Source organism: Oreochromis niloticus, linkage group LG20 (assembly GCF_001858045.2).
Source record: "Oreochromis niloticus isolate F11D_XX linkage group LG20, O_niloticus_UMD_NMBU, whole genome shotgun sequence".
Classification (NCBI taxonomy): domain Eukaryota; kingdom Metazoa; phylum Chordata; class Actinopteri; order Cichliformes; family Cichlidae; genus Oreochromis; species Oreochromis niloticus.
In genome coordinates this window covers 7,517,611-7,533,048 of record NC_031984.2, presented here as the reverse complement: position 1 = coordinate 7,533,048, position 15,438 = coordinate 7,517,611, and the positions used below count along the sequence as shown (strand labels likewise).

The 15,438-nt window shown below is 38.9% G+C and overlaps 1 protein-coding gene across 3 annotated transcripts in view; it reads left to right on the top strand.

The window, feature by feature from the left end:
- Positions 1–15,438, top strand: part of sall4 (spalt-like transcription factor 4) — a 29,258-nt gene that overhangs the window by 6,689 nt on the left and 7,131 nt on the right. The window contains exons 1-2 of one of the 3 annotated variants that reach the window (XM_025901665.1): positions 6,842–6,929; positions 15,225–15,371. In XM_025901665.1, the coding sequence (XP_025757450.1) occupies positions 15,305–15,371 (67 nt within the window). In that variant the 5' untranslated portion in view covers positions 6,842–6,929; positions 15,225–15,304. Of the gene's footprint in view, positions 1–6,841; positions 6,930–15,081; positions 15,372–15,438 lie in introns of those variants that run through there. The other 2 variants (XM_005448374.4, XM_019349482.2) reach the window with 2 other exon arrangements.

Below are 15,438 nucleotides of genomic sequence, written 5' to 3'. Positions count from 1 at the left end.
GGTTAATCAAAACTGACCCTTTGTTTCGTGTCATCCTCCTAAAATGCAGATGTGGTTGTCTTGTCGTATGATTTTGGACCTGAATTCCTGCTAGAAGCTCATTTGAGGCAGTTGCCCATGCTCAGCCACTCATCACTGGTGGTGGTGGTGGTGGCTGATGTATCCATCTGTGCCAGCAAAGGGGAGCTAATCCCTGACAACTGCACGCCTCTGACACCATGTCTGTTGCACTGCTGGTTGTGCGATACAATAGCTTCTCCTCTTTTGTCCTTGAAATTGTTTTAATTAGCCCCACAGCAGGGAGAAGTCGAAAACATAAGATTGACACAGTAGGATGGACAAAAGTACACAAGTATGACAGTACAGCATTGCAGATGACAGTCAGTAATATAATTGAAATGAGCACTGAAATCAAGCAATGAATAAACTTCAAATACTATAAAAGCATCTAAATGTTTATGAACAACTGAAACTTCCAAAGCACGGGATGCCTTTTTAAGTCATAGTTAATTATGCTTATTTCAAAATCAGCTACTCTTCCTAATAAAAATTATGACTTTTAGTATATTTTATTTATTTATTGTTCCATTAGAAGTATCATCCTGTAGTTGAATAGCCAGAGACTAATTTAAGTGCGCATTAATGAGTATTTCATGAGCGATACGCCCACTAGAAAGTTTTAAAAAGCAAATTACTTTAAAACTCCAGAACCTGTTATGCTTGCTAAACCATGATTAACAAGTGCAATGTAGGTAGTTGTGTGCATGTGGGGGTGTGTGTGAACATGCATGTGTAGGCTGAGGTAAGCCACAGCCTCATGCGATCACTTATTCCACCACCGCAACTCGGTGGACCTCCCAGCAGCCGACGAGAGGTGAGCATGATCCGAGAGGATCATGTGACCTCTAAAATGCCGCAATAATCCAATATCCATGTCTGTTAGTTGTGCGCGTCACTTTCTGTTGGAAAGTTAATGCATGGAATCTTTGTGGAATGCCAGCCTACGTGTTAACTTTAGATATCGATAAGGAGAAGACGGGGTCGTCATTTTAGGGCAAAGGTTGCCTTAAGTTTCTGTAGATTAAAATGGAGGTTGAAAAACTTAGATTGGCCATTTATGTAAATACTCAACCCCCCTCCCAGTTTCTGCTCTCCCAAGTCAAACACCCATCCCCCTCAGACTCTCCTCTTCTCCTTGCCCCATGAGAGGAGAGGTGGTGGAGGGGGAAGAGAGACAGAGATCCCAAACCATCTGAATCCCTTTTAACTAAGTGGACTGAGAGCAGTAGGGCAATTATTCCACCATGATGCATTCCTTTTCAAAAGAGGATGCCATCACCGTGCAACAAATGGAATGCAAGCTGTGTTTTGGCCAGTGAAGGAATGCCACATCCAACTCACAGAAAAAGTACATGAAAGAAAACATAAAATCAGGTGCTTTAAAAAAACTATATAAGTTTAAGCGTTCTATAAATTTATTATGACCACACTATAAAAACAGAACAAAACATGTAAAGCAAAAGACATTACTTGAAGTTAAGTCGTATTTATTATGCAGAATCTCCTCAGTCGGGATGATGTGAAATATTAGCAAAATAAATATTGTCCAATCAATCAATTATGATTGGTTAAGATGGAGCACAACTAAAGTGCAATCAAATATATGGATAATAACTAAAAAATAAAACTTCTATACAGACAATAACAGTCTGTAAATTAGGTAACAGTTACAATGGCTCAGATTGCTTTGTAACTGATTAATTCATGTTTAAAGCATGAATTCTCCCCATGTTCAGAGGATGAATGCTTGGATAAACAGTGTGTGGTTTGTGGTAGCTGACCACAAGCTGTTAGTTTTCTTGAGATTTGATTATCTATCACTTACATTGTAGGCCAATTTCCTCCAACTATAAACACAGGCTTAATGATGAAAAATACAGCTGCGTGGTGTTTGAATGGAGAAGCCTACAATTAACTAAGATTAATAACAGTGTGCTGTGATGGAGCCCCCCCTCATACTCGGACCCTCAGGCAAAAGTTCTGTGAGAAAAATGTTCTCATTTTCAGTCGCAGCGTCAAAAGAGATGTGTTTTGTAAAGGTTTGCCGATCTGTCTGTTTGGAATTTTAAGGCTTTATTTTTCTATTTCTGTCAATTTTAAACTTTGTTTTACAGAAAATATAAGAAAAAACAGCAATTTTTTATGAGAAATCATTCATTAAAACCTCAAAGCAATGTTTGCTTTTGTAGTTTATTATTGTTTTATTTATAATAACAATGCTGTGAATTCTTTAACAATATATAATAAAAATCCATACACTTTGTGGTCACTAAAGATATGATTTTAGTCTGGCGGGGGCTCTTTTCCCATACCCCACCTGTAGATTGTGCACCGCTGATTACTCCAGACACCCTTTCCAGGTCCACTTCTTCAGTGTTTAATGGAGCTCATCGTCCCCTACTAATTCTCTCACCATTTCCCCTGAAACTGGACACTCTGCCACATGTATCATCCAATAGCACCTTTCTTAGGAAGTGACTGGAGCATGGAGTGAGAGCTTTAGCACTTCTTTTAAAGAGTAAGACAATGGGAACAAGACAAATTTCCAACTGAGCAGCTGTGTGGTGGAAAACACTTGCCTTTGTGTAGTCCTTCCCACAGTCGCATAGGGGCTGTCATATGCTCAGCATTTGTTCAACTTTTTTAATGGGTTTTTGAATGCATGTGGGGTGAAACCAAACACATCCTTAGATGTGTGAAAGTCGCAGGGTATAAAGACAGATGTATGAATGCTCAGTTCCTATTCTCCCACCTCATCTCTGATAATGATTTAGTGCCTGTTTAAGAAAAATCGCCTTTTTTGTCATATAGCCACAGATGTTTCCTCCCATCTGTCTTATATTTATGGCTGATAAAGCAGTATATTTAAGCAGTATATTTACATTCATCCTTACAGAGTTAGATGACAATAGTACATTCATAAACAATAGTGCTTTGTATCTATATGCTAAATTACTAGCTTGGTTCAGATCTGTAGGAAAAAACAATGTGTCTTTGTATGTGACCTCATTGTTCCTTGGTTGAACCTAAGTCCATCTAAAAGCCTCACCACTAAGCAGCCATCTTGGTAATTCCTCCAGGTATTTATTTGGAATATTTTTTTATTATTAGGGAAAATCAGCTGCTCTTCTCTTTTATAATCTCACTTCTATATTTAGCAATGACAGCTGTTGAATGTGACACGCGAAATGAACGCAAATGGAAAACATAACATTTCATTTAATGATAAAAATGAAAATCAAGAATTAGTATCTATAATATATACTATATAATATTTTTAAAAAATCTTTAAATGTTTGGAGGGGTTTTTAAAATATACCTGGCTAGTTTTAATTAATTTTGCTAGCGTTAGCTGACAACCATCTTCTCTAAATGGTTCACTTCTGTCTTCAAAAAGAAAAACAACAATGTAGTGGCTTCCTTTTGGGCATTTCGTAGTGGCCAAAATGTCCAAAAGGGCTTTAAAACAGTTTTTGAGGGTGCTTGTTTAGTTCATTGGGTTGAGCAGGTTACATAGATATAAGTCTGAGGTACCTGGGTTCAACTCCATACCAAGGCCAATCTACTGTGTTGTTCCCCTGGTCTTTCCCACAGTTTTACTATTTCTTCCCCACTGTCAGCCACCAAAATACAGGCTTAAAAAACAGCTGTGAGGTTACTATGGTCTGGAAGTGTAGCTGGTCATTCTACTGGTCATTAGACTACAGGTGCTAACCCTGGTTACGACCCCAACTTCCACAATTATTCAGTGATATCCCAGTGGCTAAATGCCATCTTTTATATGCAGTTTGTTTGTTTGCTTTGCTTTAACCGTTGGAGAGACTGAGCCAAACATATTTCTTTCTTTGTATTCATGCTAAGCTACGATTTATGCTGAAGCCTCATATTAACCTTACAAACATGAGTCAAACATCTCGTCCAATAGTTGAGCAAGAAATCGAAATGTGTCCAATTTTAAGTTTGCAAATGTGAAACAGTAGCTTGAAATCTCTGCAGTCTGTGCGTTAAACTTCCCAGTGTCTGTGTCGTGTTAGCAGTCAGTTTCTGTGTGCTGACACACAGAAAGCAGTCAGTTAAATGCGTCTGCGAGATAACTCCAGTCCGAGCCTTTCATCCTCTGGACATTTGGACGGAGGCTCAGACAGGTCAGGGTTAATGACAGGCTGTCAGTGCACCTTTAATGTACTATGTGTTGAGTAAAGGCCGTTTTCTCATCCGCACATAGATAATGGTTTTGAAAAGAAAAAGGTCAACACTGATAAATAACTGGATTTTGATCATCAAATATTGATGAAAAACTAATGATTCATGTCCCAACCTACACTACCCAGGTGAGTTCATATTTCATATCAGTGTATCCGACCTCTCATCTGTCCTGAAAAACATTTCCTTTAGGGAAGTCTGACTGTAATGGAATACTAGTAAAAAACAGAAGAATGTGCTTTAATTTGTCAAGGGGATCTGAGCTGACAACTTTAGTAAAGTCCACTATAACAACCTTCCAGGGCCCCTGACCTAGGGAGGGAGTGACCCCTGACCTTATTTGGGCCTCTTTTATGAGGACTTTTTTGGCTCAGCCAGATGGCTAAACTATCAAAGGGTTTTTTATGAGAAAAATCTGCAGGCAAGGGTGGAGTAGTATATTTATCTCATTGTCTGGAGGACCAAGCCTCTGTAACTTCCGACTAGATCGGGTAGAAAGAGTTGAAGAAGAGTTACATAGCGGAGTGTGCACGTGGGAACCTACACACTATCGATGAGCATACAAAATATGAATTTGTAATTATTTTCATATTGAACACGAGCTTCATTCTCATGTTTTAAGCCACTGGAGTTGGTTCATTAGACATACTTTTATATTTATCTGAAAAACATATTCATGCACACAGCATCAAACTATACAGTGCGATGTGTTTGCAAGGTATTTAACTGTCTGCTCTAAAATTTATTATTAGCAATTTCTTGTTTACTCAGTCATCCAGTTGACAACCAATGCAAACAGCAGCAGCAAGCAAGGAAAAACGACTCAGCAGCTCAAACAACCTGCTGTCAAATAGTGACAGGCAGCAGAATGAAATGAACAGCCTGTTGTTGAAAGAAGCTGCTGCTCTTCTAAAACTTTTTACAAGTAATGCAAAACTTGTGTATGGACACATCTTGTAATGAATCCGATGTGTTGTTTACTAAAGATCAAAAATGTGTAGAAACCAGGGGAATTTGCATGTTTGGGGAAGGGAAGAGTTGTGTGTCCCAGGGTCACTATAACTTGCTCCGCTCACATCACTCATGTGGCGTCTTTATGAGCGATGGCCTGTTTTGTTGGATTAGGTTTCTGGGGAAGCATTTAGGGCCTGTCTATGAGCTGTGCAATACAGGAATAGATTCAAGATTCCAGTAAATGTTTGACGGGACGTGAGCTGTGCATAATCCGGAGCACGTGCTTGTACATGCATGAATCTGACTTTAAGAAAGTGTTTTGAGCTAATCATAACAAAGCTACTTTATGTGTATAGTTACACAGGTGAAAACCCCACTCAGTAGCACCTTCTTATACACTCGGGTCGCACAGCTGTTGTAAGCATTACCAGTTTGTTGTTCTCTACAGAAACAAACTCAGCTGTTCCCTCTGAAGCCACTCATCATCATCTTTGGACTTCTGTATGGACAGAGGCACAAAAAAGTAGACACGTGTTTCTAATGATTAGGAAGAGAAAAAACAGTTTTAAAATAGATCTGAGACAAGATTAGTCATGTATATTCAATTAAAATGTAATTTGAAGGATTTATATATAGGAATTCATAATTGTTCCCAGATTCAAGAAGAATCATTTATGAATCAACATCACTAATTAATAATTTATGTTATCTAATTTTTATAACAAGGGTAACCTAAGCTGTGGTTTGCCTGGTTGTTTTAATGTGGCCATACCTTCCCTTGATTGCACTCAGAGGTCGAGTGAGATCTGAAGTAACTGGAAGCAGTTAAAATAATAGGAGCTTACCATGTGTTTGAGGTTATAAGAAGAGGAGGAATGGCCTCTTTACACAGAACAGCCACACTGAGGACAGCTGATGTTTACTTCAACATTTGGAGGACCTGGAGAGTGTGAATGATAAAAATGTCTTTAAAGGGTTTTCATCAGGCAGGTCAGATCACTTTGCATTGTATTCTGCCTCTTTGTGTTAATTTTGCATTATCAAAAAGATAAAATCAAGTAGTCAGAAACAATGACAACAGCTGAAAAGCAGCCCCTGCAAACAGAAAAACATTGAAGCAGTTTTGGTTATTTTCCACTGTCAGACAACAACTCAGCACATGTACACACCCACCTGCATTCAGAAATAGTCATTCTTACATAGATTCCACATAGCTGTCTCCTCCCATTTTCATTCACAAAGAGAAGCGTGGTGGTGGGGGGTAGGGGGGCGGGGCTAATCTTTTTTCAAATTTGTATGAGTCACTGAAAGAGCCCAACAGGCATGTGCCATGTGCTGCCGAGAATGCCACTTGTTTTCCAGTCACAGTGAAAAAAAAAATCACTTAAAGTTTGACTGAAGCTGTTCACCATGCAGACGTTTTTCACTTAGGCGTCCTTTCAGTTTAGCTCCTCGCCATTTTGACTTCACAGTTTGATTTGTGTGTCTTGCAAATGAGCTAGAAACCAGATTTATGGGGGGGATCCTTCACCTTAAGACGGTTTTTTTTCTCCTAGTTTCACTGTTAAATCTCCTAAAGTTTAGAACACAAAGACCCCTCAGCGCTGACCAGCCCACCCCGCAGATGGCCAGAGGATCAGAGACTGTCAGCACGCTTAAACGAGCCAAGAGTCGAGGTTCCAGCCCTGCGGGGAGGACGGAGCATGAATGGGGTATTTCCACCAACTTCTATAGCCCCCCGCTGAGCATTTGTAAAATGATTTGTGGCAAATTTGTTTAATCAATATGGATGCGGGGGAAGTCTAAAGTCTTTCTTTTGCCTTCTTTTCCTGCCTGTAAATGCATCATTGGTCACTACCTATGATGACGACAGAATTACTTTCTGTTTATCTGTGCGTGCATGTGTGTGTGCATGTAAATGCTAAATAGAAGCATACCTGAGAGAAAGCACTTACTTATCAGTAGTTTACTGGATAGGGCAGGGATTCAAACAAGCAATACAAGTTTGAGTGCTGCATTGCAGAGAGTTTCTTTTTAAAGCCTCTATTGAATGTTTGTTCTGAAAGAAAAATCCACTTTCATTTGCTCTAGCTGAATTTTATCGTTTTCCCCTCCTTTTAAGTTGTATTTGTATGAATCAATAAAGTAATTAGTGTGATATGCTGCACAGGTTGGAATGCAGATTGAGACAATTTTGTCAATAATTCGTGGAAAAAATAAATAAAACTGATGTCCAGAGTTTAATAAGCCCTGTTAATAATAAATCCTGTTTTTAGATTTGGGAGTTTTATATATATATTAGGAGTCACCAGCTTTAGGATCTTTTATGTGAATCTACTAAGCACAGTCCTTTAAAAAGAAAGAGTGTCTCTTCTGTATTCGGTCTGCATGGTGTCTTTGCAGACACGCAGGTGGCTTCGATCCAATTCTTCCAAGGCTGCTGTCTAGAAATCAAAAGACAAAGGCACTATAGGGTTTTCTCCTTTCTGTCCAGCTTTTAATTTACAGTATTGCTTGTTAAAGAGTAACCCCACCCCTTTTCTCTCTATACTTCAAACAATTCCTTATATTACAGGGGAGAGTGAGGCTGTTTACATCCCTCGAATTCATTGTTTTTGCTAGAGGAAACATTAAAAAGTAATTGTACCATAAATTGTATACATTCAGTCTGAGAATAATAGAAACTGTGACCTATGTCCTGCATTTTATCCTGGATCCTATGCAAAGTTATTATTCACAGCCCTTTTCAGATGCCTGTTACTGACTCTTCCTCTAAATTGTTTGCCATTATAAACCTTGCAAAGCTCATAAGACCATTTGTCACACACCTTTCAACTCCACTGACTCGAATGAATTCAGCACACTCTCCAAATGTTTCTTTTTTTTTCAAACTTTCTATCTAAACTGTCGCACCAGAGCTTACCACACCACAGCCCCTCCACAGATGTTGGCAGAATTCCTAATTTTATTCTCTTTCTCTCAGCCTGTCAGTTTTGAAAGGGGGAAGCAGGACAGAAAATAATCGGCAGAACATCCCATAAGTCTCTATGTGAGGGCAGCAGATGTGGGTGTGGAGGGGGGGAGTTGCCACTGGGCCTCCCCAAAGACCCATCTGACTATTGTTCAGCAGAAAAGCCATTTCTGTGGTTGCTATAACAACCATAATGCACTCTTATCCATGTTCCTGTGCAGTACTTGTGGCAGTATGAGATCTGATTTTTTTAAACTGTATTCACAAGAAGGAGAATTAGCAGTCTTATTCAATTATTTTTTATTGTAATTTTTTAATCAGAGTGCTATTCAACATGTAAGACTGCATGGGACAACAGGAAGATACTTCCAATAAGTTTTCATAGCACAAGAACTATGATATTTAGGCTGCTTGTCTTACAGGAAATGCAAATAGATTTTTTTTTAAAGTGCCCCCAAGTAAATACTATTGAATACAATAGGCAGAAGCCGAGGGGATAAACAGTTTCAGTCAGTGCTCACAAAAAGCAGTCAGTACATCTGGTACATCTGGTACATCAGGTCCACGGCTGTCTTTGTCTGCAGCCACTGTAAACCTCCGCCCAGAGACACAAAGCCTACCAGGTGTCTTAAAGTCTGTGGGCCACCACATTCACTGTCAAGTGCTATAGGCTGCCAGTTTCTTTTGTATTTAGAAAAGATTTACCCATTTGATTCCCGAGGGCCCTTTAGGGTGCTTTCAGCTGATGGTAAATCTACCACTTAGACTTGCATTAAATAATTTACTTATTATTTTTTTAGATCTGCTTGCATTGCCACTGGTAATGCAAAAATTAAAGGTTTATTCACAGATATCTAAAAAAAATTCAGTGTCTGACAATGTCAGCAATATGTCAACACTCAGTGTCTTCTTGTCATATTTAAGCAATTTTTAGGTTAATGTGATTTTATATGTTCAATGAGAAGTTCCAGATAGACTTTCTGCTTTTTTGCAAAACCTGAGCATGTGTGTCGGCATGATATCATTGCTGACACACAAAGAAGTGTTACAGTCATTAATGCTTCATTGGCACCCTACCATACATGTTCTCATCCCCCATGAACCACCTGAGTTAGTTTCATTCTTCAGGTGACACTGAAAACAATGTGATCTTCCAAAAGAACACAATAAGAGAAATGTTAGAATTAAATTATTTGTATATAGTTTTCCCCTTCATCCCGGTGCTTGAGTGTGATTATTCATTAACTTAAATGAACATATATAACCAAATTTGGATGGTGTGCTGTGCTGCTGTACAACCATTATATTCTCATAAGCTAATTAGAAGTGCGAGAGGACTGATATCCTGCAGCCCCTCTGCTCACCACTTCCCACCCTGTAAATCTTTATGGCCCTGACCCAGATTGCATCTCAGATTTGAATGATTGGCCCCCTGTTGACTCACAGCTTGCTGTGGACTGCCCAGCTCTCCCTATCTCTTTGTTTATTGTGTCGCAGATTCTTTAAGTTTGACCTCCTCATCCCCCAAACTATAATTCCTTTAGATAATCCCACCAAGATTTGTAAATTAAGAGTACTTAATTTTAATGCTTTTCTCCCTGACATCTTTATTTTTTTAAATAGCCTCTTAAAAATTATATATCTGTGGTTGTGCGTTAACTTCTTTAATGTGTAACTTCAGGTATTGAATCTTATTATTGCGCAGATTTCTTTATTGTGGCTCTAACTAAAAAAACCGAGAGTGAGAAGTGGACACAGTGGGGTTCTATTCATACAGTGAGTCCTTGTTTCCCCCAACACGCTATTGTTTATTGATGAAGGCAGTTGTCATAGTCATGCAATAACAAAAGCCTGACTATTGCTGTGTTTACATCTGCACAGGAACCACTGGGCAATTCTCCATTAAATTACAGCCATGTGTGGGCCACTGATCTCTCCCCTCACCCGCTAGCCCCTGTGCCACAGACACACACATTCACACAGATCCCACACTCAGAGTTGAGCTGGATATTAAACTGTTGCCATCACTGTAGACCAGGACTTAACAAATAAAACCAACACTGACTCATTTTGTGATGTCAGCGCCTGAAATTGCTCAAAATTGTGTGCCGAAACAGTTACTTCAATTTGGGCAGAAACTAGGCCCGAAAGCTAAAATCAAAGAATTCACGACCAGAGTAGAAGTTGTTTGTGGAATGCTGTAGCACATAATCTCCTCAGGCCCCTACCCCCCATCCTCTCAGTCAGTGGTGTGAGACAAATAAGCACTCATCTCGCTATCTCTAAAGACACAGATCTAGTTTAAAGAGTCTTTTATACTTCCTGTTCCACCCAGGTGTCATAACAATTTCCGGTTAAACTCTTTACATGGAAACGCGTTTGTTAAATTTTAACATTTTATAATCAAGTACCCTCGATGAGATGGGTTTTTTTATATTTACTTGATATGATATATATTTAAATAATTATTTTAAATGATATATTTTATATATCCCAAAATAATTAAGACACCCTATAAAAAAATCTTAGAAAAAACGCTAGATTCACACTCAGTGGCCCATGAAGAATGCAGAATCCACAAATAAGTAAACATTCTTTGTTTAAAAAGCTTAACTGCTTTTATTGCACTAAATGCACACAGATGGGTCCTGTTTCTCTGAAAGGTTCACATGTCCACTGGAAATGTCAGGTTTCCACACTGCAGGTTGCATGTTGGACCTGGACTGAACCTGGACTTAACTTCACATTTACGACAATGACAGAGAAAAATTTCCCCCTTCAGCAAACAAATGTCAAAAGAGCCTTTTAGCGTCCAGCTCTGCACGTACAACATTCTGCACAGTGAAGGTCAAATTTCCAAGAAGGGTAACAAAAAGTGCAGTCCATTTTTTTTAAAAAAAGAAAGAAATTATTAGAGACGGGCCATCTACATCTATGGAGAAGATTAGCCAGTCGGTTTATCTAACAGGCTCTACATAAACAGAAACATTCACCGGGAAAAACAATATTGGCACAGCCAGCAAACATCCAATACCTTTCACCTCAGTGCCCTCAGCCTCTATTCTAGGCTGATGCTACCAAACAAAAGAACAAAATACACATGTTCATGAAAAGGAGGACATTGCAAAGGGTGTTTGCTGATCAATAACGAAAACAGTCGGACACTATAGTAATTGCAGAGAGCCACTATACTTGTATTTTCTAGATAATGCCATGTTTAGGTGATTGAAAATCAACAGTGGCAGGGAAAATGACTGTATAGTCTTAAGAAAAGGAACATTGATTGCCTTCAAGCAGCACTCACGTTCTGATATGACAAATATGAAGGGGGAAATCACTGGACCTAGATATAGTTCAAGTAACAAAAAAGGTCACCCAAACTGTTTTCATTTTCTTTTCCTATCCTCAGCGTTGCTTACCCTTTCCATGGGACTCAAGTCTTGCATGAAAAAAAAACTTTTTCCCTTTGTCCTTTGTGTAAAATTAATGACGTTATTTATGACTACAAGGGAGGAAATGTTTTAAGGGGCACCTGAAGAAAGCCATCAAAGGATAAAATAATAAAACAGGATCTGGGAAATACACTCATAAGAAATCCTGATGTCAGTGAGCAAGAAACTAGTCAACCATTAAAAGACTATTTGTGGTGTCCTGCTGGTGAGAAAACATCTAAAAGGGTCAGACAGCCTGGCATGGTTTTTTTAGGTCTTTACATAGAACAAATATGCCATTTTTCCCTTTTGCTTCTCTAGTAGACAGTTAATTATTTGCAATCTAACACGTGTAATGTCTGTGATTTAATCAAGGAGCTCGGGAATGACACTCAAATGTCATCAAGAGTGTTGATGAGGGTCATGCCAGAGAGATTCATAGCTAATGATACTGCGTAGTAGCTTTTATATGCTATGAGCCTTTAGGTTTTATCACAAGAATGCACAATTTTACAAAATAATATAACCTCTACCTTTTATTTTAGACTTGAATATACAGAAAAAAGTCAAACATGGTGTGTTTTCTTCCAACTCTGCAAGCTTCTGTTTATATCACTTTATTTGACAGCAAGGAAGAGTAAAGCTTTTCCAGAAATAAAGCTAAAAAACAAATCTGCTTGTTTTGACAGCAGCACTGATTGTCACACTGAGGTGAAATAGCTCACCCTTCCCCGATTGGTCTGTGCCTTTCATCTTTTACTGAGTCCTAAAAAACACATGTTCAATTCACAATTCCTCAGCAAGTGTCAGGCTGTTATTGTTTGTCTGCTGCAAGGTCGTCGTAAAGCTCATCGAGTGACACATCTGAGAAACTTAAAGTCTCTCTATCCCACAGCACTCTCTTGTGAAAAGACAAGGAGAGGATGAAAATTAGGCCAGGATATAGAAAATAATAACTCAGTAGTTACTGTCATGAGGCTGTTTTCAAGCTGCCTTGTTGGCCGTTTATGAGACCTTCTGTCACCAGTGTAGATATACTATTGTCAGATACATGACCTGGTCAAGGACACAGTATTAGGTTTGCTTTCTGCCTTCGCTGCCTCTTCTACTGCCGTTTCTCTTTTCTCAAAAATTACATAACTGAAACTGAACAGTGCAAAATGATGACTATAGATTTCAGGCACCAACAAACGCATGTAACCTCAACAACACAAGGCCATGGAATCTATATGTCTCGATGGTGTATTACATTATACAAAGCAAGAATGTGTGTCAAATAGAAAACAGCTTTTAGTTTAATTCACTGGTATATTTCATTATGATTATTTACTTATGGGACTTTTTTTTTTCCAAGCAGTCAGCCATTTTTCCAAATTTTACAACTGTGCACAGTTTAAGTTGTATAGATTGAACGTTGAAGAAGCAGCGTATTGAAGTATGGTTTCTTATTGGGGCTATAAACTGTCTAGACAACACTCCCCTCTTTTTCACCTTCAGCCAGTCCCTTAAAGGACATTTGTTTATTTGAATATAATGCTGTGTCTTTGTCTCACACTTATCAGCTGTGGAATTATATAACACTTACTGAGGCATTTTAGAGTGATAAAGAATGGTCGAATGGCCAGTATCACCAAGAGTTACTGAAACTTTGCATACTCCTGTCTGTAGGTCATTTAAATTATATTTTCTTAAATGAACATCAGCGCTTTCGCCTAGTATGAATCACTCTTTCATGCATGGAGCCACTTGGAAAAAGGAAAAAACAAATTAAAAATGTTTCATGAACTTAGCAGGGTCAAAAACATGTTTTGTATAAATACAAAAAAAAATTGAAAGGATACAGAGCAAGCTGATCTGATTCTCACATAGGAAGTTGCATGAACACCAGCCTTAACTACAATGTTGCTGTTTATACTTTTGTTTTTTGCTTTTCTTAAAACTTTAACATTCAAGCCTCAATCTATGAAGCATGAACCACTTGGCCTAACTTGCCTAATAGACTACAAGATCTGCATTTATGTGTCAGTTGTACTTCCACAAACAATTTAATCCCTTTACAAGCTTTATATCTATATGCCTGTTGCTTCTTTTCCTGTCAACATACATAATTTTACCCAAAATGCACTTTTGTCAAACTACAGTGACCTTCACTGTCCTCTATGAAAGCAACAGTTTAGCATGCCCTTGGTATACCAATTAATGTCTGCATGAGTTAATCTGCGAAAAAGAGACCTACAAATAGAACTCCAAGGTTACACTACAACCATATTCTGTTATTCCTATACTTTGCCCCACATTGCTGCAGACTGTGTGTTTCCACCGGAACATATAGCACTCTTTAGAAATCTGTGGGTGACTGCTGTTGTGTGGTGAGCTATAAACATCCAGGAGGTGATCACTGTGCTCTGCATTAATAAAGGTTCCCCCTTTGTAAATTCTCCTTTGTGATGTGTAGTGAACTTCCTGGAATGTTTTTCGGCACACCGACTGTGCCAACAATGTGAATGCTAATGTGAAGCAGGACCAACAGAGTCATTCCAGCATCATCCTGATCCCATAACAGAACCCTTGTTTTTTTCTTTATTTTCAGTTTCCCCCCCTGACATAACAACATTATTATGGCGAGTACAGCAGCAGGAAATACAGTGACAGATTCAGCCTCTTTAATAAATAATACATCACTGCAAATGGTTAACCACTCACAGCAGTTAGGGACATCACCTAGTATCACAATAATTTACTGACCAGCTCCTGCAATGCAAAACCACACATTTTGAGCTATTTTGAAAAAGGAGTTGCGTAGTGGGGGTGGGGGGCTTGACCGTTTGGCTTTCTCATTCATTCAAATATAACCAACAAGACGTTGTTTTCATTTCATGTTTGACTCTGTTTCCTGTTATGGCTCAACGGTATCCTTAGATGACTGTGTTCCCTCCATTAGTGTACATCCTTGAGACAAAACTGCTCTAACATTTCATATTTACGAGATCAACTTTTACTAGTATACAATATTTTAAAAAAGATTAAAGGGACACATATATGCATGTACATGGTTATAGCCTATGTTTTGATGAGCATAAACTGACTTTCTGTAGAACTATTTTGCCATATTTCCCTGTAGGGACATCCTACTTAGCCTACAGTGATGTTATAGGATATTAAACGCTGTATGTAAAATATGTGGAGTTTCCTGGAAAGGGATGGCCAAAAACCCATAAACAATAAGTTGCTTTAATGAAAATAAATGGCATAAAGTAGGATCGGATCATTATATTTCGCTGCTTTGAATTTAAAGTCAAGGAAACAATATTTGGCTGAACTCTCGGTCGCCTTTGTCTTTCTGTGGCAGGCAAAATATAGTTTTCCTGAACAAGGAAAAGTACTATAAGTTGGGTGTTATTAACCCTGCCTCCATCCAGAGCGCCATCCACTAGCATGGCTCCTCCCGCCCCCTTCTGGCACTCCGCTCCGCTCATCAATAGGGAGCGCATTTAAATAATGTGTGAGCGCTTGGATCAGAGCCAATCAGCTGTCAGGGGACCGTGATAAATCGCAATGCATTATTGATAATAATAATTACGTTGACATGCGCATTTCTACTTCAGGGGTTAATTTTCCAGCCGAAGAATCTGTTGAAGAAGGGGAGGAAATTTGTCTGTAACTCTTTGCTCCTGATGGTCGCACCATGTCGCGGCGCAAGCAAGCCAAACCGCAGCACATCAACTCCGACGAGCCCGGATCGATGGAAAATGGTAAGTTTACGCAAGAAGATGTGCTTGTTGGCAAGAAAAGTTAACATGTAGGAATGACACAGTATCG